This window comes from Podarcis muralis, chromosome 7, assembly GCF_964188315.1.
Source record: "Podarcis muralis chromosome 7, rPodMur119.hap1.1, whole genome shotgun sequence".
In the NCBI taxonomy this organism is placed as follows: Eukaryota; Metazoa; Chordata; class Lepidosauria; order Squamata; family Lacertidae; genus Podarcis; species Podarcis muralis.
In genome coordinates, this window is record NC_135661.1 from 91,720,209 (window position 1) to 91,739,024 (window position 18,816).

The 18,816-nt window shown below is 54.3% G+C and overlaps 1 protein-coding gene across 2 annotated transcripts; it reads right to left on the minus strand.

The window, feature by feature from the left end:
- Positions 1 to 250: 250 nt before the first annotated feature.
- Positions 251 to 18,782, minus strand: SHKBP1 (SH3KBP1 binding protein 1). Of its 2 annotated transcripts, none has more exons than XM_028741786.2 (18): positions 18,674 to 18,782; positions 18,444 to 18,497; positions 16,968 to 17,013; positions 16,433 to 16,506; positions 15,499 to 15,557; positions 15,116 to 15,196; positions 14,053 to 14,223; positions 12,983 to 13,073; positions 12,416 to 12,606; positions 11,541 to 11,656; positions 10,101 to 10,188; positions 9,373 to 9,489; positions 7,459 to 7,629; positions 6,368 to 6,523; positions 6,179 to 6,275; positions 5,033 to 5,211; positions 3,209 to 3,341; positions 251 to 1,107 (listed from the first exon to the last, which is right to left on the minus strand). In XM_028741786.2, the coding sequence occupies exons 1-18, from the start codon at positions 18,739 to 18,741 to the stop codon at positions 729 to 731; spliced, it is 2,271 nt and encodes a 756-aa protein (XP_028597619.2). In that variant the 5' UTR covers positions 18,742 to 18,782; the 3' UTR covers positions 251 to 728. The 2 variants fall into 2 exon arrangements, with proteins under 2 accessions (XP_028597619.2, XP_028597618.2); XM_028741785.2 differs by having other exon boundaries at positions 251 to 1,110; positions 18,674 to 18,781.
- Between the last annotated feature and the right edge of the window lie 34 nt (positions 18,783 to 18,816).

Genomic DNA, 18,816 nt, shown 5'->3' on the forward strand with positions numbered 1-18,816 from the left:
TATTATTATTAATACCCCACCCATCTGGCTGGGCCTCCCCAGCCACTCTGGGCGGCTCCCAACAGAATATTAAAAACATGATAAAACATCCAACATAAGAACTTCCCTAAACAGGGCTGTCTTCAGAGGTCTTCTAAAAGTCAGATAGTTGTTTATTTCCTTGACATCTGGTGGGAGGGCACCACGACCGAGAAGGCCCTCTGCCTGCTATGAATGTAACAATAAACAAGGAGGTATTCTGAAGCTGGAATTCCTTCTTTTTCTTTTATTTCTTCTTCCTTTCTCCAGCCCAACACCCACAGAGGCAGCCTTCCACATTTTATTGCATGGCCAGTCTCAGACTGATACAAAAAAGAGAGGCATTATTGAGCTTTGGCTTGTCAATGGGGGGCGGGGGGGGGGAGACAACAGCCACCCCCCCCACCCCCTGGGCCTTCCCCACGGAGGAGGAGAAGGGTCCTCCAATGGATGCTGCTGCAGACCTGTGCAAAATCCCTCGCTGGGGAGAAAAGCGCCCAGCGCCGGGGAAGAAGGGAGACCCTGAGAGGACTGGAAGTCACTTGGGGAAGGAGGTGCAAGCGTTTTGGGGGGTGGGCAGGAGGAAGAGGAGGGCTCAGAGGCCAGCCCTGCGCTCCTCCCCACGGCGGTGCAGGAGGCCGGAAGCAATGGCTGCCCCCCCCGGCTGCACGGGGGTCTTTGGTCAAAGAGACGCCTCCTTTTGGGGAGGGTCAGAAGGAGGTCTCGCTGAGCCGCACTTTGGACGGGGCCAGCGGGAGGGGGGGCTCGCCGGGCGAGGGGCTTGGGCTGGGGGGTCTCGGGGCCGCCGTGGCCCCCCCGCCAGCAGGGCCCCCGCCGCCACGCCTGGCCTTGGCCCCCTGCTGCTCCCTGGGGACCCACCGGGGGTCCGGCTGGGCCAGCCCAGAGGAGCGGGCAAGTTCCTGGCAGCGCTCCACAAAGTTCCCGCTCAGGCGCCGGCGGTCCGGGTCTCCGCGCTGCAGGTGGGGGGAGTCCAGGGGGGGCGGGTTCTCGCGGCCGAAGCGGCAGGCGGGGGCCGGGGAGCCCCTGGCCGCCTTGTCCCGGGGGCCGTCCGAGTCTTGGCACTGGAGGCTGCTGGGGAAGAAGAAGAAGAAGCAAAGGCAGGTTATGAGGAGTGCTCTGGAATGAAAGAAGAAGAGGTTAAAATGGGTCGCTCCCCAAAGACCAGAAGCTCCAAAGAAGAGGACAAAGCTATTTATGTGACCGTATTTTTCGCTCCATAAGACGCACCTGACTATAAGACACACCTAGCTTTTAGAGGAGGAAAACAAGAAAAAAAATATTCTGAACGAAACAGTGGATGTATGATTTTTGTGGTTCAAGCTGTGGCCACAGACATGATATGTGATTTGATGGTGAGTTTGGGGTAGCCCAATGCAAAAATCCTGAGGATCCATGTGGATCCGTGGTTTGTAACCACGTTTTTGCGCCATTGCGGCCCCATGCAACATTGGTTGTGAGGTTTTTTTGGTGCAGGCTGTAGCCATGGACATGCTATGTGATCTGATGGTGAATTTGGGGTGACCCAATGCAAAAATCCTGAGGATCTATGTGCTTTTACCTCCCCCCTCCCAGGCAGACTCCTTTATCTCTAGAGTCCCTTATCTCCCTTCTGATCGCTTGCCGATCAGCTGCTCAGCGGTTTTGTTTCAACACCCCTTCCCTCTTGTTTGCCTTAATGCCTTTTCCTTAGCTGGAGAAGTTTTTTGCTCCTCCTTTTCTAATTTCTCTCCTCATTGCTTTAGTCTTCCCGTCTCCTCTTCTTGCAAGTTTGCTGTCTTTACCTCCCCTCTCCCAGGCAGCCTCCTTTATCTCTAGCGTCCCTTATTTCCCACCCGATCGCTTGCTGATCAGCAGCTTTGTTTCAACACCCCCTTCCCTCTTTAAAAAAAAAAAAGCATGATCTGCTTTTTGCCCCTGGGCAATTCGGCTCCAAGGACCACACATTCACTCCATAAGACGCACAGACAGGAGGAAAAAAGTGTGTCTTACGGAGCGAAAAATACGGTATGTGGCAACAGCAGCTGGAATATTGTATGTGCAGAAATGGAAAGAAGAAAAGGTTGCAAGGAAGGAAAAGCGGCTTCTGAAAGTAACGGACTCTGCAGAAATGGCAAAGCTGACAGTGAAATGAAGAGAACAAAGTGAGGAACTTTTTATAGACGAATGGAGGCCTTTTGCGGACTATCTTGAAAAAATATTACTGCCAAATGAAATTGTGGGCAGGATTTGAGATAAAAGCAGCGGAAGAAAAATGACAAAATAATTGTAATAAATAATGCAGTAAAAAAGATTTGAGTATAAACACGGTGGAAGTGAGGGTGGGAAGTCAGCTTACGAAATAATATAATTATTTGATTTGAAGGTTATTGTGAAAATATTTGAGAAATTTAATGAACCTTACATAGATATAATCTGCGCCCATGAAGGCTACAGTTCCCTGAGGGAGGGCCAGGAGGGCGCAAGAAGGGCCTGGCTGCAGGATCAGGCCAAGGGCCCATCTCGCCCAGCCTCCTCTTCTCACAACCAGACACCTCCAAGGGAAACCCCCCAAGCAGGACCCGAGTGCGAAAGTATCCCCCTACTGTTCCCCATTATCTGGTATTCAGAGGTAGACTGTTCCTGGGCAGAGAGGATCTGCTATCACAACAGGTCTCCACAGGGAGAGCCTGGCAGCTGGATGAGGCCAGGGGGAGCCCCTCGGGTCCAGCATCCTGTGCCCCCCGTGGCCAGCAAGGGGGGGGGGGTCAGGCTGGCCAAGGCCACCCGAAGCAAACTGGTTGAGTTTCCTCTCCATGGCCTCGGAGGCACCGAGACATCTCCTTGCCAAGGGTGCAAGGGGCATGCCTCTGCCACCCAGATGCCCATTAAGGGAAACCTGAAGACAGCAGCCCCCTTCCCTCCTGAGGTTTCCAGCAACCAGGCCCAGCACAGCCAGCCATCCTTTGCCCTCTCCCCCTCCATGAAGTTGTGCCGCCCTCTTCCGAAGCCACCAGTATGCCTTGCTCAGGAAGATGCCAGGCAGAGCGAGTGACCCATGGGAGTGCAGCTGCCCTCCACTGCCCCTCGGGAAGAGCCGCTAGCCTGGACTTGTGAGCCCTCGGCAAGGAGGCTGGGCTGGGGGTCGGCTTTCTCCGCCCTCCCTCCCTCCCCGCAGAGTGCCAATCTCTACCTGGCGCTGGCGGTCCAAGGAGCGCTGGGGGGAGCCAAAGGCCTGGCCGGGTGGGCCTCGAGGGAGTGGGAGAGCGCCAAGTCACACTGCTCCAGTTCCTGCAGAAGCTCCTCCTCCGAGAGACCCCCCGCGTCTGAGGAAGGCAGGGAAGGGGGGGGGGGAGATATGGAAGGAGGAATTTATGGGCCCAGCAAGTGATCAGCTTGCCCGTGCCAGGGGCTGGCGTGTGGCACAGCCCTTGCAGGAAAGGAACCCTGGGGAGGAATGGCTGAAGCAAGTGGGGGGGGGGGGGGTTTAGCCTGGAAAAGAGGAGACTGAGAGGAGATCCCCACAGAAGAGGGAACGAGCTGTTTCCTCCCGCTCTGGAGGGGAGGACTCGAACCCGTGGCTTCAGGTCACAGGGAAGGAGCTTCCGGTTCAACATCAGGAAGAACTTTCTGAGGGAAAGAGAAGTTTGACTGTGGAACAGGCTCCCTCAGGAGGTGGTGGCAGGCTCTCCTTCCTCGGAGGTTTTTAGGCAGAGGTCGGACGATCATCTGTCCTGGATGCTTGAGTGGAGATTTCTCCATTGCAGGGGGCAGAACGAGAAGACCCTTGCCTTGGGGGTCCCTTCCAACTCTACAACGTCCAACTTGGTTGGACTGGTCATGTTGTGCGGATGCCTGGTGAGCGTCTTCCAAAGCAACTACTCTATTCCAGACTTAAAAATGGAAAGCGTAATGCTAGTGGTCAACAAAAGAGGTTTAAAGACTCTCTCAAGGCAAATCTAAAAAAAATGTAGTATAAACACCAACATTTGGGAAACACTGGCCTGCAAGCACTCCAGTTGGAGAACAGCCTTGACCAAAGGTGTCCTGGGCTTTGAAGACACTCGAACTCAGGACGCAAGGGAGAAACGTGCCAAGAGGAAGGCAGGCTTGGCAAATCCACACCGTGACGAACTCCTGCATGGAAATCCCACTGTGGAAGGACGTGTGGATCCAGAATTGGCCTCCACAGTCACTTACGGACTCATTGTTAAAACCGTGTTTATGGAAGACAATCTTACTCAACTATGAGGGATTGCCAGAGAAGACAATTCCATGACTGTGATCTCGGGAGGGTTAGAATTTCCCTCCTCCGTTGCTGGATGTGTGATTGTTACATCACGCGTGTGTTTACTTTCTAGGCTTGGAAAGTGTGAGAGCGGAAGTCAGTCTTATCTCTCTTCCGCTGTGCTGTCCTTTTCTACTTTTCTTTATTCTCTCTCTCTCTGGGGGAAGTGAGAGGACGCCATGCTTGCTTTGTCTTGTGTATGTTGCTTAATAAATCCCTTAGAATGCTCCACTCATGCTCCACGTTTGTTTCTGCTATGCTCTGCGGAGCAAGCATGCGCACGTCTTTTGATATGTGTCGCTGGTGCGCACCGGGACTGATTTGTGGATGTCATGGGCTGCGCTTCATCAGGAAGACGCCCGGAGAGGTCTGTCTCATTCCGGGGGCTGCGTGTGCCCCCCGGGCGCGGTGGACTCTCCTTGGAAGTTGGGGGGGGGGCTGCCTGTCAGGGATTCTAGAGCTGTGCTCCTTGCATTGGAAGGGGTTGGGCCAGATGACCCTTGGGGGGCTCTTCAAACTCTACGAGAAAAGCCCCAGCCCAGAGAGGAAGCAGGAGAGGACCAGAAGTGCCCTGCGCTGCCTGGTAGAACCCGGCCATGGCACCCGGCCTCCAGACCCCCACGTGGCTCTTCAGTTGATTCCTCCCCACGTGACAGGCACCAAGGCAGCTCCTGGGCCCTCCTGTGGGCGGACGACCAGCCCCGCTGCCTCCCGCCCCGCCTGGCTCACCTGCCGGCTGGCCCACCACCTCCATGGCAGTGGTGAGGTCCCACATCTGCAGGCTGCCGTTGGTGTGGCCGGTGAAGAGGTAGCGGCGGGGGCGGGAGCCGATGCGGCTGGAGCCCTCGCACTCCTGTACTGCGAAGGCCGTGATGGGGGACCCGTCGACAGAGCGCACCTCGCAGATCCTGCGGAGGGAAGGGGGGAGGAGAAAGAAGGGGGTCAGGGACAAAGGGGGCCTATCCAGTCCAGACTCCAAACACCCCTAAGAAGCTAGGAATCCAGGTAGACTGCCTCTGGACCTGGAGGCTCCATAAGAACAGAGGAAGAGGCTGGCTCATCTAGGCCAGCATACTGTTCTCACAGAGACCAACCAGAGGATAATAATAATAATAATAATAATAATAATAATAATAATAAAATCATTTATACCCCGCCCATCTGGCTGGATTTCCCCAGCCACTCTGGGTGGCTCCCAACAAAGATTAAAAATACATTAAAACATCAGTCATTAAAAACTGCCCAAAACAGGGCTGCCTTCAGATGTCCTCTAAAAGTCAGATGGTTGCTTATTTCCTTGACATCTGATGGGAGGGCGTTCCACAGAGCGGGCGCCACCACCGAGAAGGCCCTCTGCCTGGTTCCCTGTAACCCCCCTTCTCTGGCCAGACAGTCTGTGGGCAGGGAGGGTCTCATCCTGCGTACCAGATGGAGCTGGCAGACAGCTGCCCTGGATACAGAATTGACCTGCACCTCCATGGATACAGAATTGACCTGACTCCCAGGCTGCGCACCTGGTCCTTCAGGGGCACAGTTACCCCATTCAGGACCAGGGAATCCCCCACACCCGCCTACATCCTGTCCCCGCAAAACAGTACTCATGGGATCCCACCGTCTCACGGGATCTGAGCACGAGTATCCCTCTCCCCTCCTGTGTTTTGCAGCAACTGCAATTCAGAAGCATCCCTGCCTCTGACCGGGGAGGGCAGAACAGAGCCGTCCTGGCAAGTGGCCCTCGATAGCCCTCTCCTCCTCGGTCAATCTGTCCGGCCCTCTTCCCAAGCCACCCTGCTTGGTCCCTGCCTCCTGGGGGAGGGAGTTCCGCAGGTTATCTCCGCGCTGCTGCTGCGCCAAGGAGGACTTCCCCTGACCCACCTCTTGCCCGTGGAGGAGAGTCGCACGTAGAGCTTGCTGGCGTCTGGCACCACCCTCTGGAGGAAGACTTGCTGGTCGTCCCGCTCCCCAAAGGGGCCTGCAAGAGAGAGGGGAGGGGGTCACAGGTCTGCAAGGCGATGGCGGGGAGCCCAACCCTCCCTTCCTCCCCCCCGGCCACCCCCCACTTGCCAATGTCGGTGCCAGCGCTGCAGCTCCCGTGCCCGTCCACCGACTCCAGGGCGAGGATCTTGAAGGAGGCCAGCGGGGTGGAGCCGGGCTGCGTGGAGATCATGCCGCGGAAGCGGGTCACAGTCCACGTGCGGACGTGGTTGTTGTCAGCGCAGACTGGGGAGGAGAGAGAGGAGAGGCGTGGGGGAAGGAGCAGGGGGCGGCAACGTGCGGCCCATGGGCCAGATGTGGTCCACAAAGACTGTTTTACTGGCCCACGAGCTGCCCCCAAACCGAGCCGCACACTCAGCGAGTCCCCCACGTGCTGCGCTAAACCAGTGCAGGGATTCGCCGAGCAACGCCTCAAATCACATCTGCGCATGCGCAGATACCATCATCATTTTGAATTTGTATACCGCCTTTCTATCTTACAATACTCAAGGCGGTTTACAAGCTGAAGAAACAAAAAATGTACATCTTACAGCAATCTAATGCAATACAAAAATGTGATCATAAAACATAACTTTAAAATAGGCAGCCTACATCAAAAAAGTAACATTCAACAATCAATTAGAATAGTATAAAATAAAAATATCAACATATAAAAGTTAAACAGAAATCCACTCAACAGTCACAATAATATCTAAACTATAATCAATAAAGCAACGGCAAGCCACAGTACGTAAAACAATGCAATACACATTGAGAAGCAGAGGGTGGGGCGAGGCAGGTGGAAGGAGGCCTTGCCTGATGGAGTCTCTCCCCTCACAGTTCTTCCTCCAGGACCAGCTCCCTTACGAGGACTCCTAGGGCCGGATGGTGGGGCAGATACCAAAAGTCACATCTGCGCATGTCCAGATGCTATAAATTGCGCCTGCTCAGGTGCGATTTCCAGAGTCTGGGCATGTGCAGATGTGATTTCCGGCATTGTTCTGCACCAATCCGGCCCACGGATCTCCGTGGGAGTGATCTGGCCCCTGGCCAGTAAACCTTGCCAACCCTTCCATCTGCTTGCCTCTTCCTCTCCTTTTCCCTAAGCTAAACCTTTCCTCATCTCCTCGACCGTTTTAGCTACCAGGCCCCCCGCGGCCACCCTCTCCCCTCCCCGGTACCTGAGATGAGGTGTCTTTCGGAGAGCATCACCTTGGTGACAGGGCTGCGGTGGACGGCAAAGGTCTGGAAGAGCTGGGGCCCCGAGCTGACCGTCTCCGGGTGCTGGACGATGACGCGGACCGTGCCGGAGCTGGTGCCGTAGGCTATCTCTATCCAGTTGCCGCTGTTGCCTGGGAGACAAGGAAGTGCCCCCGGGGTCACCCAAACTTCAATGCTCACTGCGGCCCCTGGGTGATGGGGACCCGGAGGGGGATCCCCACCAGGCTGCGACTGGGGGCTTTGCTGGATGGAGTGGGGCAGGGGACCCAGGTCCTCTCAAGGACACAACTCAAGGAGGGTTTGGAAGCCTTCGGAGGAACAGCTAAGTGCGCTGGGGATGCTTAGCCTGGGAAAGGGGAGACTGAGAGATGACAGGAGAGCCATCTTTAAATATCTGAAGGGCTGTCACACAGAACAAGATTGTATCCTCCATCTCCGGAGGGCAGGACTCGAACCTGTGACGAATGGTATGGTTTGTATGGGCCTAAAGATGGCTGAAGAACACCGCAAAATGGATGCGATGTCTTGGAACTGTCCGTGAACTGTGTTGTAAAAGCGCTAATGGAATTCAGAAGACATAGTGATGTTTTGGCAAAAACAGTGTGTGCTGGGAACGGTACGAGAACAGCACATACAAGGAGGCATGGAGATGGGCTACACAACATGACCTTTGAGGTATGATAATGATAATGATAATGATGATAATAATAATAATGATAATGATGATAATAATAATAATAATAATAATAATAATAATAATAATAATAATAATAAAAAAAAAAATAAAAATTATACCTCGCCCACCTGGCTGAGTTTCCCCAGCCACTCTGGGCGGCTCCCAATCAAGTGTTAAAAACAATACAGCATTAAATATTAAAAACTTCCCTAAACAGGGCTGCCTTCAGATGTCTTTTAAAAATCAGATAGCTTCTTATTTCCTTGGCATATGATGGGAGGGCGTTCCACAGAGCGGGCACCACCACCGAGAAGGCCCTCTGTCTGGTTCCCTGTTACCTCACAATGAGGGAACCGCCAAAAGGCCCTCGGAGCTGGTAAGATAAGAGTTGTGAGATGATGCCAAGGACAAGGATGCCAAAAGCAAGGAGTAAGGAGTTGTTCATCAGATGAATAATGAGGTGTATATATGGCAAAGCCCTCCAGCCTAAGTTGTGTGCCAGACATTTGACAGCGCTGTCGTTTGTGTCCCCCGTGGCTCTTACTGAACCTGATCAATTCAGAGAAGAGTGAAGAGTGGTGAGTATGAAAGGCGTATGAATGGATGTCTGGTTGAGTCCATATTCCTTGTCTTGACAGGTGAATTACTTGTGAATCAATAAAGCAATATTACAGAGAAAATCCAATACTGGTTGTCTGAGGTTGACTTGTGCTTTCCTAGGGTGTACTGGGTCTCATCTACGTTAAACACCTAAACAGATTAAAAGAACCTAATTGGTCATTAGAAACCAACGGATTCAAAAGGCAATAAAGAAGATTCCAGAGTCATGGAGCCACAGAATCGCAGAGTTGGAAGGGAAGCCCAGGGGCTCCGTGGTCCAATCTGACCAAACATTAGGAAGAACTTCCTGACAGCCGGAGCTGTTTGGGAAGGGGGGGTGGCGGCCGCTCCTGCCGTGGAGGTTTTTAAGCAGAGGTTGGATGGGCACCTGTCATACATGATCTGAGATTCTTGAATTGCAGACGGTTGGACTAGATGGCCCCTGGGGTCCCTTCTAATTCTATGATTCTAGGATGGGAGGGCTGCATTACTGAAGCAAGCAGAGGAGAAGGGGGCAGAAGGGCCCAGACCCCCCTTGCCCAGCTCTGAAGGCGGGGGGGGGGGGAGAAGGAGGAGGAGGAGGAGGAGAGTCCCTTACTGCTCTTGGGCGTCAGGTAGACACTGAGGGCGGTGATGGCATCCTCCGAGGGATCACGATAGAGCTCCGTCACCAGGAGGTCGTTGTCCTTCATGCGCAGTGGGAACTTCTGCACATCTAAGAGGACAATAATAAAAATTTATTATTTATACCTCGCCCATCTGGCTGGGTTTCCCCAGCCACTCTCGGCGGCTTCCAACAAAAAATTAAAAATACATTAAAACATCAGTCATTAAAAACTTCCCTAAGCAGGGCTGCCTTCAGGTAATTTCTAAAAGTCAGATAGTTGTTAATTTCTTTGACATCTGATGGGAGAATGTTCCACAGGGCAGGCGCCACCACTGAGAAGGCCTTCTGCCTGGTTCCCTGTAACTTCACTTCTCACAGTGAGGGAACCGCCAGAAGGCCCTCGGAGCTGGACCTCAGTGTCCAGGCTGAACGATGGGGTTGGAGACGCTCCTTCAAGTTTACTGGGCTGAGGCTGTTTAGGGCTTTAAAGGTCAGCACCAATACTTTGAATTGTGCTTGGAAACGTACTGGGAGCCAATGTAGGTCTTTCAAGACCAGTGTTATGTGGTCTCAGCAGAGAGGAGAAACCGCGTGGAGTTTGGGTGCCCTGTCTGCCTGGCCCTCGCTTTTCCCTCCACGCAGAAGCACGGGCTCCCCGTTGGCCCTGGAAAGGGCTGGAGGAGACCTCCGTGCCAAGGAGCCCCCTCCCCATCACTCACCTACATAGTAGATGGACCCGTTGTTGCACCCCAGGAGCAAGAAGGAGCCGGCTGCGTCGTAGCTATTGATGGGGACCATGTCCTGAGTCTGTGGGGGCCGGAGGGAGGGGGAGTGCGGTCAGAAAAAGAACTGGGAGGCGAACAGGAGGCAGACGGCAAGCTCATAGCCCTCTCCAAATATCTGAAGGGCTTGTTTCTTGCTGCCCCAGGGGTAGGACCTGAACCAATGGCTTCCAGTTGCAAGAAAGGAGATTCAGACTGTATCTTAGGAAGAACTTTGGGAAGATCCATTTGACAGTGGAACGGACAACCTGGGAAGGGGACGGGCTTGAAACAGAGGTCGAGTGGCCCTCTGTCGTGGGTGTTCTAGCTGCAATCCTTGCATTGCAGAGGGCTGGGCTAGGTGGCCCTCGGGTTCCCTTTCCACTCTACAATTCTCTGATTCTATTTTGAGGACAGCCAATGGGAAGCCAGAGGAGGCCGGCCGCAATGATGCACCTGTGAGGCTGTGGATGAGGTGATGTCTGTGTGGGATGTGATCCATGAGAGGCAGTCAAGTACAACATTCCTTGTAATGCGAGAGAAGACATGCGAGGGAATGTTTTGTTCTGCCAGTCAAAACTTCCTGTTCCTCCTGGCTGGAGCATCCTTCCTTTGCACGTGACTAGAGGTGCGCGTGACCTCACCTGTCCAGGCAACAAAAGGACGAGTCACGCAGCACCCTTCCTTCTTCTTGACTTCCTTCTTCGTTTGACCAGCTTCTAGCTAGGACTGCTCTGCTGGCTCTCACCTAGCAGAAGCACTGGGATTATTCCCCCATATGGCGTAGATCCACATGTACATATTTGTAACTAATACTGCCTTCAGGGATCCAACTGTGAACTGATGTGAGTAAACTTCTCTTATTGACTTTGAATAAGATTGTGGCATCTTTATTCTTTTAAGAGGGATTCAAAGAAATTTACCAGGAACGTGCAATTCAATCTGAGACAGACTGAATTGTATAATAGTGAGAGGCTCACACGAGCCTGCAACCGGCTATCTGCTGTGCATGTAAAAAGGGGAATGTAACTCTGCTAAGTAAAGGAACTTGCTAGCACAAGTTAGAAAGGGTATTAATAAACAATATATCCTCTCCTGCTACCCTGAACATTCCCACAGGAGAAGCCATGGGAAACAATTCACAAAATAAATATATCAATAGACACTTTTTTGGGGGGGGGAGACTTGACCTGCTTAGGGTCACCCCAGAAACTGCACATGGTACTCCAGAGGAGCCGAGACCTCGAGACCCTTGGCTCTGTTCTGTGCCCCCCCCACCTCCCAGCAACCACCTTTTCCTCCCCCGACCAGATGCTGCCGACAAGCTCTGGAGGTGGCTTCCAGCCGCAGCCCCTGCCACCCTTCACCCAGAGACCGGGCGCCGGGCCGTCTGCCCACCTGCCAGTGTTTGGTGACTGCGTTCCAGACGCCAATCTTCCCCGTGTGACTGGTGGCGATGAGCTGGCTGCCCACGAAGAACAGACCCTCCACGGGGACTCCCAGGTGGAAGACACCTAGAGGGAAAGAGAGTCCGAAGAACATTCCCACTGGATCAGACCAGGAGGGCCAAAGGGGAAGTCCTAAAGTGGGCCATGAAAGGCACAAGGGCGGCCTCCCCCCCTGACCTCCAGAGGCAGGAGGGGTAGCCTTTGGGGCACCTACAGACCCGCCCAGCCCCCTTTTAAAGGTCTCACGGGAGAAGAGTGTTTGTGGGATGTGAAGCAACACAAGAGAGGCACTGCAAGAAAGGAAGTTTCGAAGAGACATGTACCAATGAGAGGACGAACACCTTCCTGGTGCCCCCTCCCCAGGCAAAATTGAGGATAAGATAAATCAAACAGAAACCTTTATCCATCTACTTAAAATATATACTCTTATGAAACTGCAGGTTATTACAATAATCCTGCCAATGTTCTGATCTGTTTACAATTTATCTGTCTATATTTCCATAAAATTTACAGCAAGTTATGGTCTAAGTGAAGATGATATTAAAATGATATATCGCTATCCAGCCTTGGAGGGGGGAGACATCTAACCCAGTGGCTATCCCCACATCAGCTGCTAGACCCCAGGACTGGGAGCTCCCTGGGCTTGGGGCTGGGACAATGCCAGGGGGCAGCAGGGCTTGGGGGCTGAAACTCCCCGAGGCTGGACCTAAGTGCCCATCGGAGGGGCCATTCCACGTGGCCCTGGGCAGTGCCTGTGAGCTCCCCCAACTGGAGGCTGCCTGGTCCCGCCCTGAAGCGATCCCCGCAGGGGCTGCCAGGCCTCACCAATCTCTGTGCCGTTCCCGTCGGGCTGCAGGGCCCAGAGGAGGATCTCGCTGCAGGAGGCGGCCGCCACCATCTTGTCGCTGTCCCCCAGGGAGCCCCCCAGCACCCGGGCGTTCAGCGCCAACCGCTCAATGACCCAGTCCAGCCGGGGGCTGCAGAAAGCCAGCTGCCAGCCAGACGTCTCTTTCATCCTAGGGGGCAGAGAGAGCAGTCAGGAAGCAGGGTGGGGGGCCTGGGAAGGAGGGGGCTCTTGGACCCCAGAGCATCCAGCTGAACCTCTGGGCTGGGGAGGCCCAAGAGCAGGGGTCAGCAAACTTTTTCAGCAGGGGGCGGTCCACTGTCCCTCAGACCTTGTCGGGGGCCAGACTACATTTTTGGGGGGTAAATGAACAAATTCCTATGCCCCACAAATAACCCAGAGATGTGTTTTAAATAAAAGGGCACATTCTACTCAAGTAAAAACACGCTGATACCCGGACCGTCCGTGGGCCAGAATGAGAAGGCGATTGGGCTGGATCTGACCCCCGGGCCTTAGTTTGCCTCCCCATGTCCAAGGGGGCCACTCACCGGTAGCAGACGAAGAACTGAGCAAAGGCCACCGCAATCCAGTTGTGGTGCCCGCACACCAGACGCACCACGCCAGGGTCACCCGTCCCTCCTGGAGGAAAGAGGTGGACACAAAGAGAGACGCTGAGCAATGCCCCCTCCCCTTCCTGGCTGTTCCCTTGTGGGACATCCCCCTTCTGGAACCTGGGGCCAGTGGAAAAGGGGAACTGGGATCACCACAGGCCAGCTCCCCAGCCTCGCCTGGTCAGATCCCAGGGGATAAAGATGCCCCATTTGGGATGCATGTGGGATGTGATACCCAAGTAGCAGTCAAGTACAACATTCCTTGTTTTCCTAGAGTGGACATGCAGGGGAATGTTTGGTTCAGCCAGTGGAAAATTTCCTGTTTCCTCCTGGCTGGGACATACTTCCTTTGCATGTGACTAGAGGTGGGTGTGACCTTACCTGTCCAGGTAACAAAAGGACAAGTCACGCAGCACACTCTCTTTTTTTGACTTCCTCCATCGTTGGAACAGTTTTTTAGCTAGAGATGCTCTGTTAGCTTCCAGCCAACAGAGGACACTGGGATTATCCCCATATGGGATAGATCAACACGTATATACTTTGTAGAGTTTGGAGAAGAGTTTGGATTTGATATCCCGCTTTATCTCTACCCAAAGGAGTCTTAAAGCAGCTGACATTCTCCTTTCCCTTCCTTGCCCACAACAAACACTCTGTGAGGGGAGTGAGGCTGAAAGACTTCAGAAAAGTGTGACCGGCCCAAGGTCACCCAGCAGCTGCATGTGGAGGAGCAGAGACACGAACCCGGTTCCCCAGATTACGAGTCTACCGCTCTTAACCACTATACCACACTGCCCCCCACAGGACCATGCCACCCACTCGGGGAACCACTGACCCCGAAAGTGGGAACATGGGAGGTGTGCAGTTCCCTGGTTGTTGCCCCCGTTTGACAGCAGAGAGGGTGGGGCAAGGGAGACACCCCCCCCACAGCATCTGAGACCCAGTCCCAAACTCCCTCCTGCTGGCAGCCCCTGTCCCTTCTTCCCCCATCTCCCCGGAGTGGCACGTACCTGTGGCTGAGGCCCTCTCCTCCAGCAGCCGCCCCAGGAGCCCTGCGTTCCCCAGGTTGGGGGGCATGGTGTTGCTCCGGCGCACCAGGCCCCGCTCTGAGAGGTTCCCCACGCGGGCTGCCAGCTGTGCTCCCGTGACGCTGTGGCGGTTCCTCCGCTTGGCAGGGAAGACTGGGAAGGAGAGGAGGAGGGGTGAGGATGGGTGAGCAAGAGGGTGCGGGGGTGTGTGGGGAGGCCGAGCCACCCCAGCCTTAGTCATGGGCACCGGGACCTCCACCCCCAGCCCAAATTACTGCAGCACGAGGGAGGCCTGGCCAGCACATCCCGCCTTTGGTGCTCAGACATCAGCGCTGTTGCCCATTTGCCACGGGCTGCTCAAGGTGTTAGTATTTGTACGTAAAGCCCTTAACCGCTCAGGACCAGTTTACCTGCAGGATCTCCTCACCCCTCTTGTGCCCACCTGACCACTTAAACTGGCAGAACTGGCACCACTTACAGGTGCCACATAATCCCTGTTCCGTGTTTATAAGAAATCAATCTTTTAGTCTGGCAGCACCTGGACTTTGGAACTCCCTGCTCCTTGACATGAGGCAGACACTTTTTCAGCACTTGCTAAAATCATTCATTGTTTAGACAAGCCTGCCTCCAGGCGCTTAGAACGCAAGTGTTAATCTGCTTTGTATGTTTTAAAGCAGGCACGTCCAGCAGGTAGATCGTGATCTACCGGCAGATCACTGGATCTCTGTGATAGATCGATCACTGGCTCCCCCCAAAGAAGTTCAACAACTTTGCCTTCCCTAAAAAAACCTCAACATCTTAGCCCTGCACCCCCCAAAAAACTGCCAGTTTTTAATTTTGTGAGTAGGTCGCAGTCTCTTGGGAGTTGGCCGTCCCTGTTTTAAAGTATTGTAGATTTTGCTTGATAATGTTGTTTTATCCTTTCATAAACAGCTTTGAGGGTTACTGATCAATCAAGTGGTGTGCAAATTTTATGGAATAAATAGGTAAATCCAAAGTCCCACAAAGCTCCCCCTCCCTTCCCCAGGTGTGCCCTGCCTCCTACCTGGTGGCGGCAGGTAGCCGTTGAAGAGGACACTCCCGCAGGACGAGCGCTCCAGCTCCTCACGTAACTGCAGGCGGCGCACTAGACACAAGGGAAGCAAGGAAGAGGATCAGATCAGCCCACCGTGGCCTTTGACCCTGGGGGGCACTGAGGCCCCTCGCCCACCCAGCCCTGCTGCCTCTCTGGAGGTGGCTCCGAGTGCAGCGGGGGGGGGGGGGGCTGGAACAGAAAATTAAAGCAGGGAGAGCAGAGACAAATCACAAAGGCACCAAGTATTTGGGACCACAACATGGTGCAAGCCCCACCCACCCCCAAAATTCAGACTTTGCAAAAACAACAAACCGCGTGCTGCCCAGGCAAGTCGGATCCCCCTTTGTGCATACCTAGCGGTGTGATCCCGTAGAACTGCGCTTCGTGCAGGAGCAGTGAAACGTTGGTCCTCCTGGGGGCACAAAACGAAAGGTCACCAGGGAGCCTCAGCCCCCCCAAGTTTGCATGGCAGACACCCACCCCACCCACCAAAAAGGCCAGAGGGAAACTGAGGGCTAGGAAGAAAGGTTGAAGCATTCCTAATTTTTTGTTTAGAGAACTGGCAAGAAAGAGGTGGCATGACAGAAGGTTATAAGATTATGCATAGCCTGGAAGAAGTGGGGACAGAGAAGTTGTTCTCCGTCTCTCCTAACTCTAGAACTCTTGAAGATGCAGCGAAGCTGAAGGCTGGGAGTTTCAGGACAGAGAAAAGGAAGTCCTTATTTACGCAGCAGAGTTAAACTGTGGAACTGAGGCCACCAGCCTGGATGGCTTTACAAGAGGACTGGACAGATTCATGGAGGAGGAAAGGGCTCAGATTTCACTTGTGGGTTTTCCAAAAGAGGCATCTGTGTTCGGTATCATTCGTCACGAAACAGGGAAAGGGTGCAGGTAACTTTAAGGACTTTTTCTATGAGTTCTGGGTGTGGTTTTCCAGGCTAATTAGGCACAGCTGGTGATGTGAATGAAGAGAGAAGATGTTGCAGTTTGCAACTGCCTGAGAAAGAGAACATCCACATGCTTTGTGTTTGTATAGCCATAATAAAACTCTTGTTTGAGTATTTTACATCAGTCTTGTGGTTCTGTCGTCTGCCACCAGGGAAAATTCACCTCCAATAATCTGGTCAGCCACTGTGAGAAAAGGCTGCTGGACCTGATCCGGCACAACCTGCCTCCCAAGGAATCTCAGTAGAAAGTGCTAGAACAGCAGAGCACCAACACAGACACCCCTCCACCCCCCGGCTCCATGCCCAGCCTCGAGAGGCTGCTGAGGTCTTCCTACCGCACCTGATGTCAAGCTCTTTGGTCCGGAGGAAGTTGAGGATGGGGGCAAAGATATCGGGGTCTCGGTCGATGAAGATCTAGGAGGAAAGAGACAGGGAGGTGTTTGGCTGAAGACTTGCACCAGGGCAGCTTGCAGTGTGTCCCAAAAAGGCCGAGCCAAGGGATTCTCCTACCATGCAATGTGACTGCAGTCTCATTCTCCCCATTTAGGCAGATGTGATTCCGCAGATGTGCTGGGTGTTCATTTCACTTAATTTCTCACAGCACGGACAGGGAACGTGGGGCCTCCAGACATTAGGAAGAACTTTCTGATGGCAGGAGCCATTTGACAGAGGGACAGACTCCCTTGGAAGGTGGCAGACTCTCCTTAAAGTTCTATATTGGACTCCAGTTCCCATCAGCCCCTTGCTAGGGGGGTCAGGGATGATGGGATCTGCAGTCCAAGAGGGCACCAGGTTATCTACCCCGCCACCCTGTGTGCCACCCTCATCCCGCTCTCCAGGAACAGAGCAAGGAAAAGTATCTCAGAGCCACTCACCGCCCCCGTTTCATCCTTCAAGGTGGAGATCCGTCCGCTGAGGAGGCTGCAAGTCAAACAGATGCAGGTGAGGCTGCTGCTGAATCAGGGCAAGCGAGGCTGGAGAGGCAGAGCCACCCTGAAGGCCTTGCCCAGGCGGACGAGTCAGGCTGGCGTCCCCTGTCGCCACTGAACATGGAGACCCTTGGCTGCTCAGAGGCAGCTCTGCAGGGCAACCCAGGAAATGGGGCTCTTGGGGGCCGAGCATCCTGAGCCTCCTCCCAGCAACAACCCTCGGGGGGAGGCTGCTTGGCGCTCCCCCCAAAAATGCTTGACGAGGCCTCCAAGTCCAGGGGAGAGATGCCCTGCAGCCCAGCCAGCATTCCCTGGGCAGGGGGTCCCATGGCGTCCCCCTTCCTCAAGGACCAGAGCGGATGGGGCTACATGGACTACTGCCCTGTGCTCTACGTGGGGCTACACAAATACACACAGCACGCAAGAGGCCAAGAAATACCTGCAATGGGGCTACACCTTAATTTATTAGTTTTTGAGTCAAACCTGTGACCCATCCTTCTGACCAGTGATGCTGAAGACAGGCAGCCTCCAACAACAGGTGGGGGGACACCCTGGTCCTGAACAGGGCAACAGTGTCCCCGAAGGAACAGTTGTGCAGAGTCATTTTGGACTCACAGCTGTCCATGGAGGTGCAGATCCATTCTGTGTCCAGGGCAGCTGCCTGCCAGCTCCATCTGGTACGCAGGATGAGACCCTCCCTGCCTGCAGACTGTCTGTCCAGAGTGGTGCATGCTCTGGTTATCTCCCGCTTGGACTACTGCAATGCGCTCTATGTGGGGCTACCTTTGAAGGTGACCCGGAAACTACAACAAATCCAGATGTGGCAGCTAGACTGGTGACTGGGAGTGGCCAACGAGACCCCATAACACTGGTCTTGAAAGACCTACACTGGCTCCCAGTACATTTCTGAGCACAAGACAAAGTGTTGGTGCTGACCTTTCAAGCCCTAAATGGCTTCGGTCCAGTACACCTGAAGGAGCGTCTCCACACCCATTGCTCAGCCCAGACACTGAGGTCCACCTTCAAGGGTCTTCTGGCAGTTCCTTCAACTGCGAGAAGCGAAGTTACAGGGAACCAGGCAGAGGGCCTTCTTGGTAATGGTACCCACCCTGTGGCACGCCCTCCCACCGGTCGTCAAAGAAATAAATCTGACTTTTAGAAGACATCTGAAGACATCTTAGGGAAGTTTTTAATGACTGATGTTTTATTCTGTTTTTAATCTGCTGGGTGCTTCCAAGAGTAGCTGGGGAAACCCAGCTGGATGGGCGGGGTATAAATAATAATAATAATAATAATAATAATAAATAATACCCCGCCCATCCGGCTGGGTTTCCCTGGCCACTCTTCTAATTAGGGGTGTAAATGCTCAAAGGCGACCTTAGGGGCTCTTCTCCCCGACCCCTCCCCCCCCCTCCTGGGCACCTGGAAAAGAAGGAGTCCGGGATCCAGGTGAGGGTCTGGCGGGAGGTGCTGAACCTGCAGAAAAAGGAGGAGGGGGGCCGTGAGCGCAGGCCGGGCAGAAGGGCCCCGCCACCCCCGGCTGCCCGGAGGACTAGCGCCTTGGCTGCCTTTCCAGGGCCTCCCCTCCCCCCGCCAAGGGGGCGTGGCCAGGCGGTCTCCATGGCGACGCCGACCCCCCCCCCCGCACTCGCCTCCGGCCGCCCACGTTCAGCTGCACGAGCTCCGCCCCGCCGCCCGCGCGACTCGCCGCCGCCGCCATCGCCCCTCGCGCGGGCTCCCTTCCGGGCTCAGGGACGCTTCCGCGCGCTGCTCCGCCTCCGCCGCCACGCCATTG

Coding starts and splice junctions, on each gene's coding strand:
- SHKBP1 (XM_028741785.2), bottom strand. CDS start 18,741: ATGGCGGCGGCGGCGAGTCGCGCGGGCGGCGGGGCGGAGCTCGTGCAG. Junction 18,498..18,673: donor CTGAACGTGGGCGGCCGGAG/GCGAGTGCGGGG, acceptor CTTTTTCTGCAG/GTTCAGCACCTCCCGCCAGA. Junction 6,276..6,367: donor CAGCGCTGGCACCGACATTG/GCAAGTGGGGGG, acceptor TCTCTCTTGCAG/GCCCCTTTGGGGAGCGGGAC.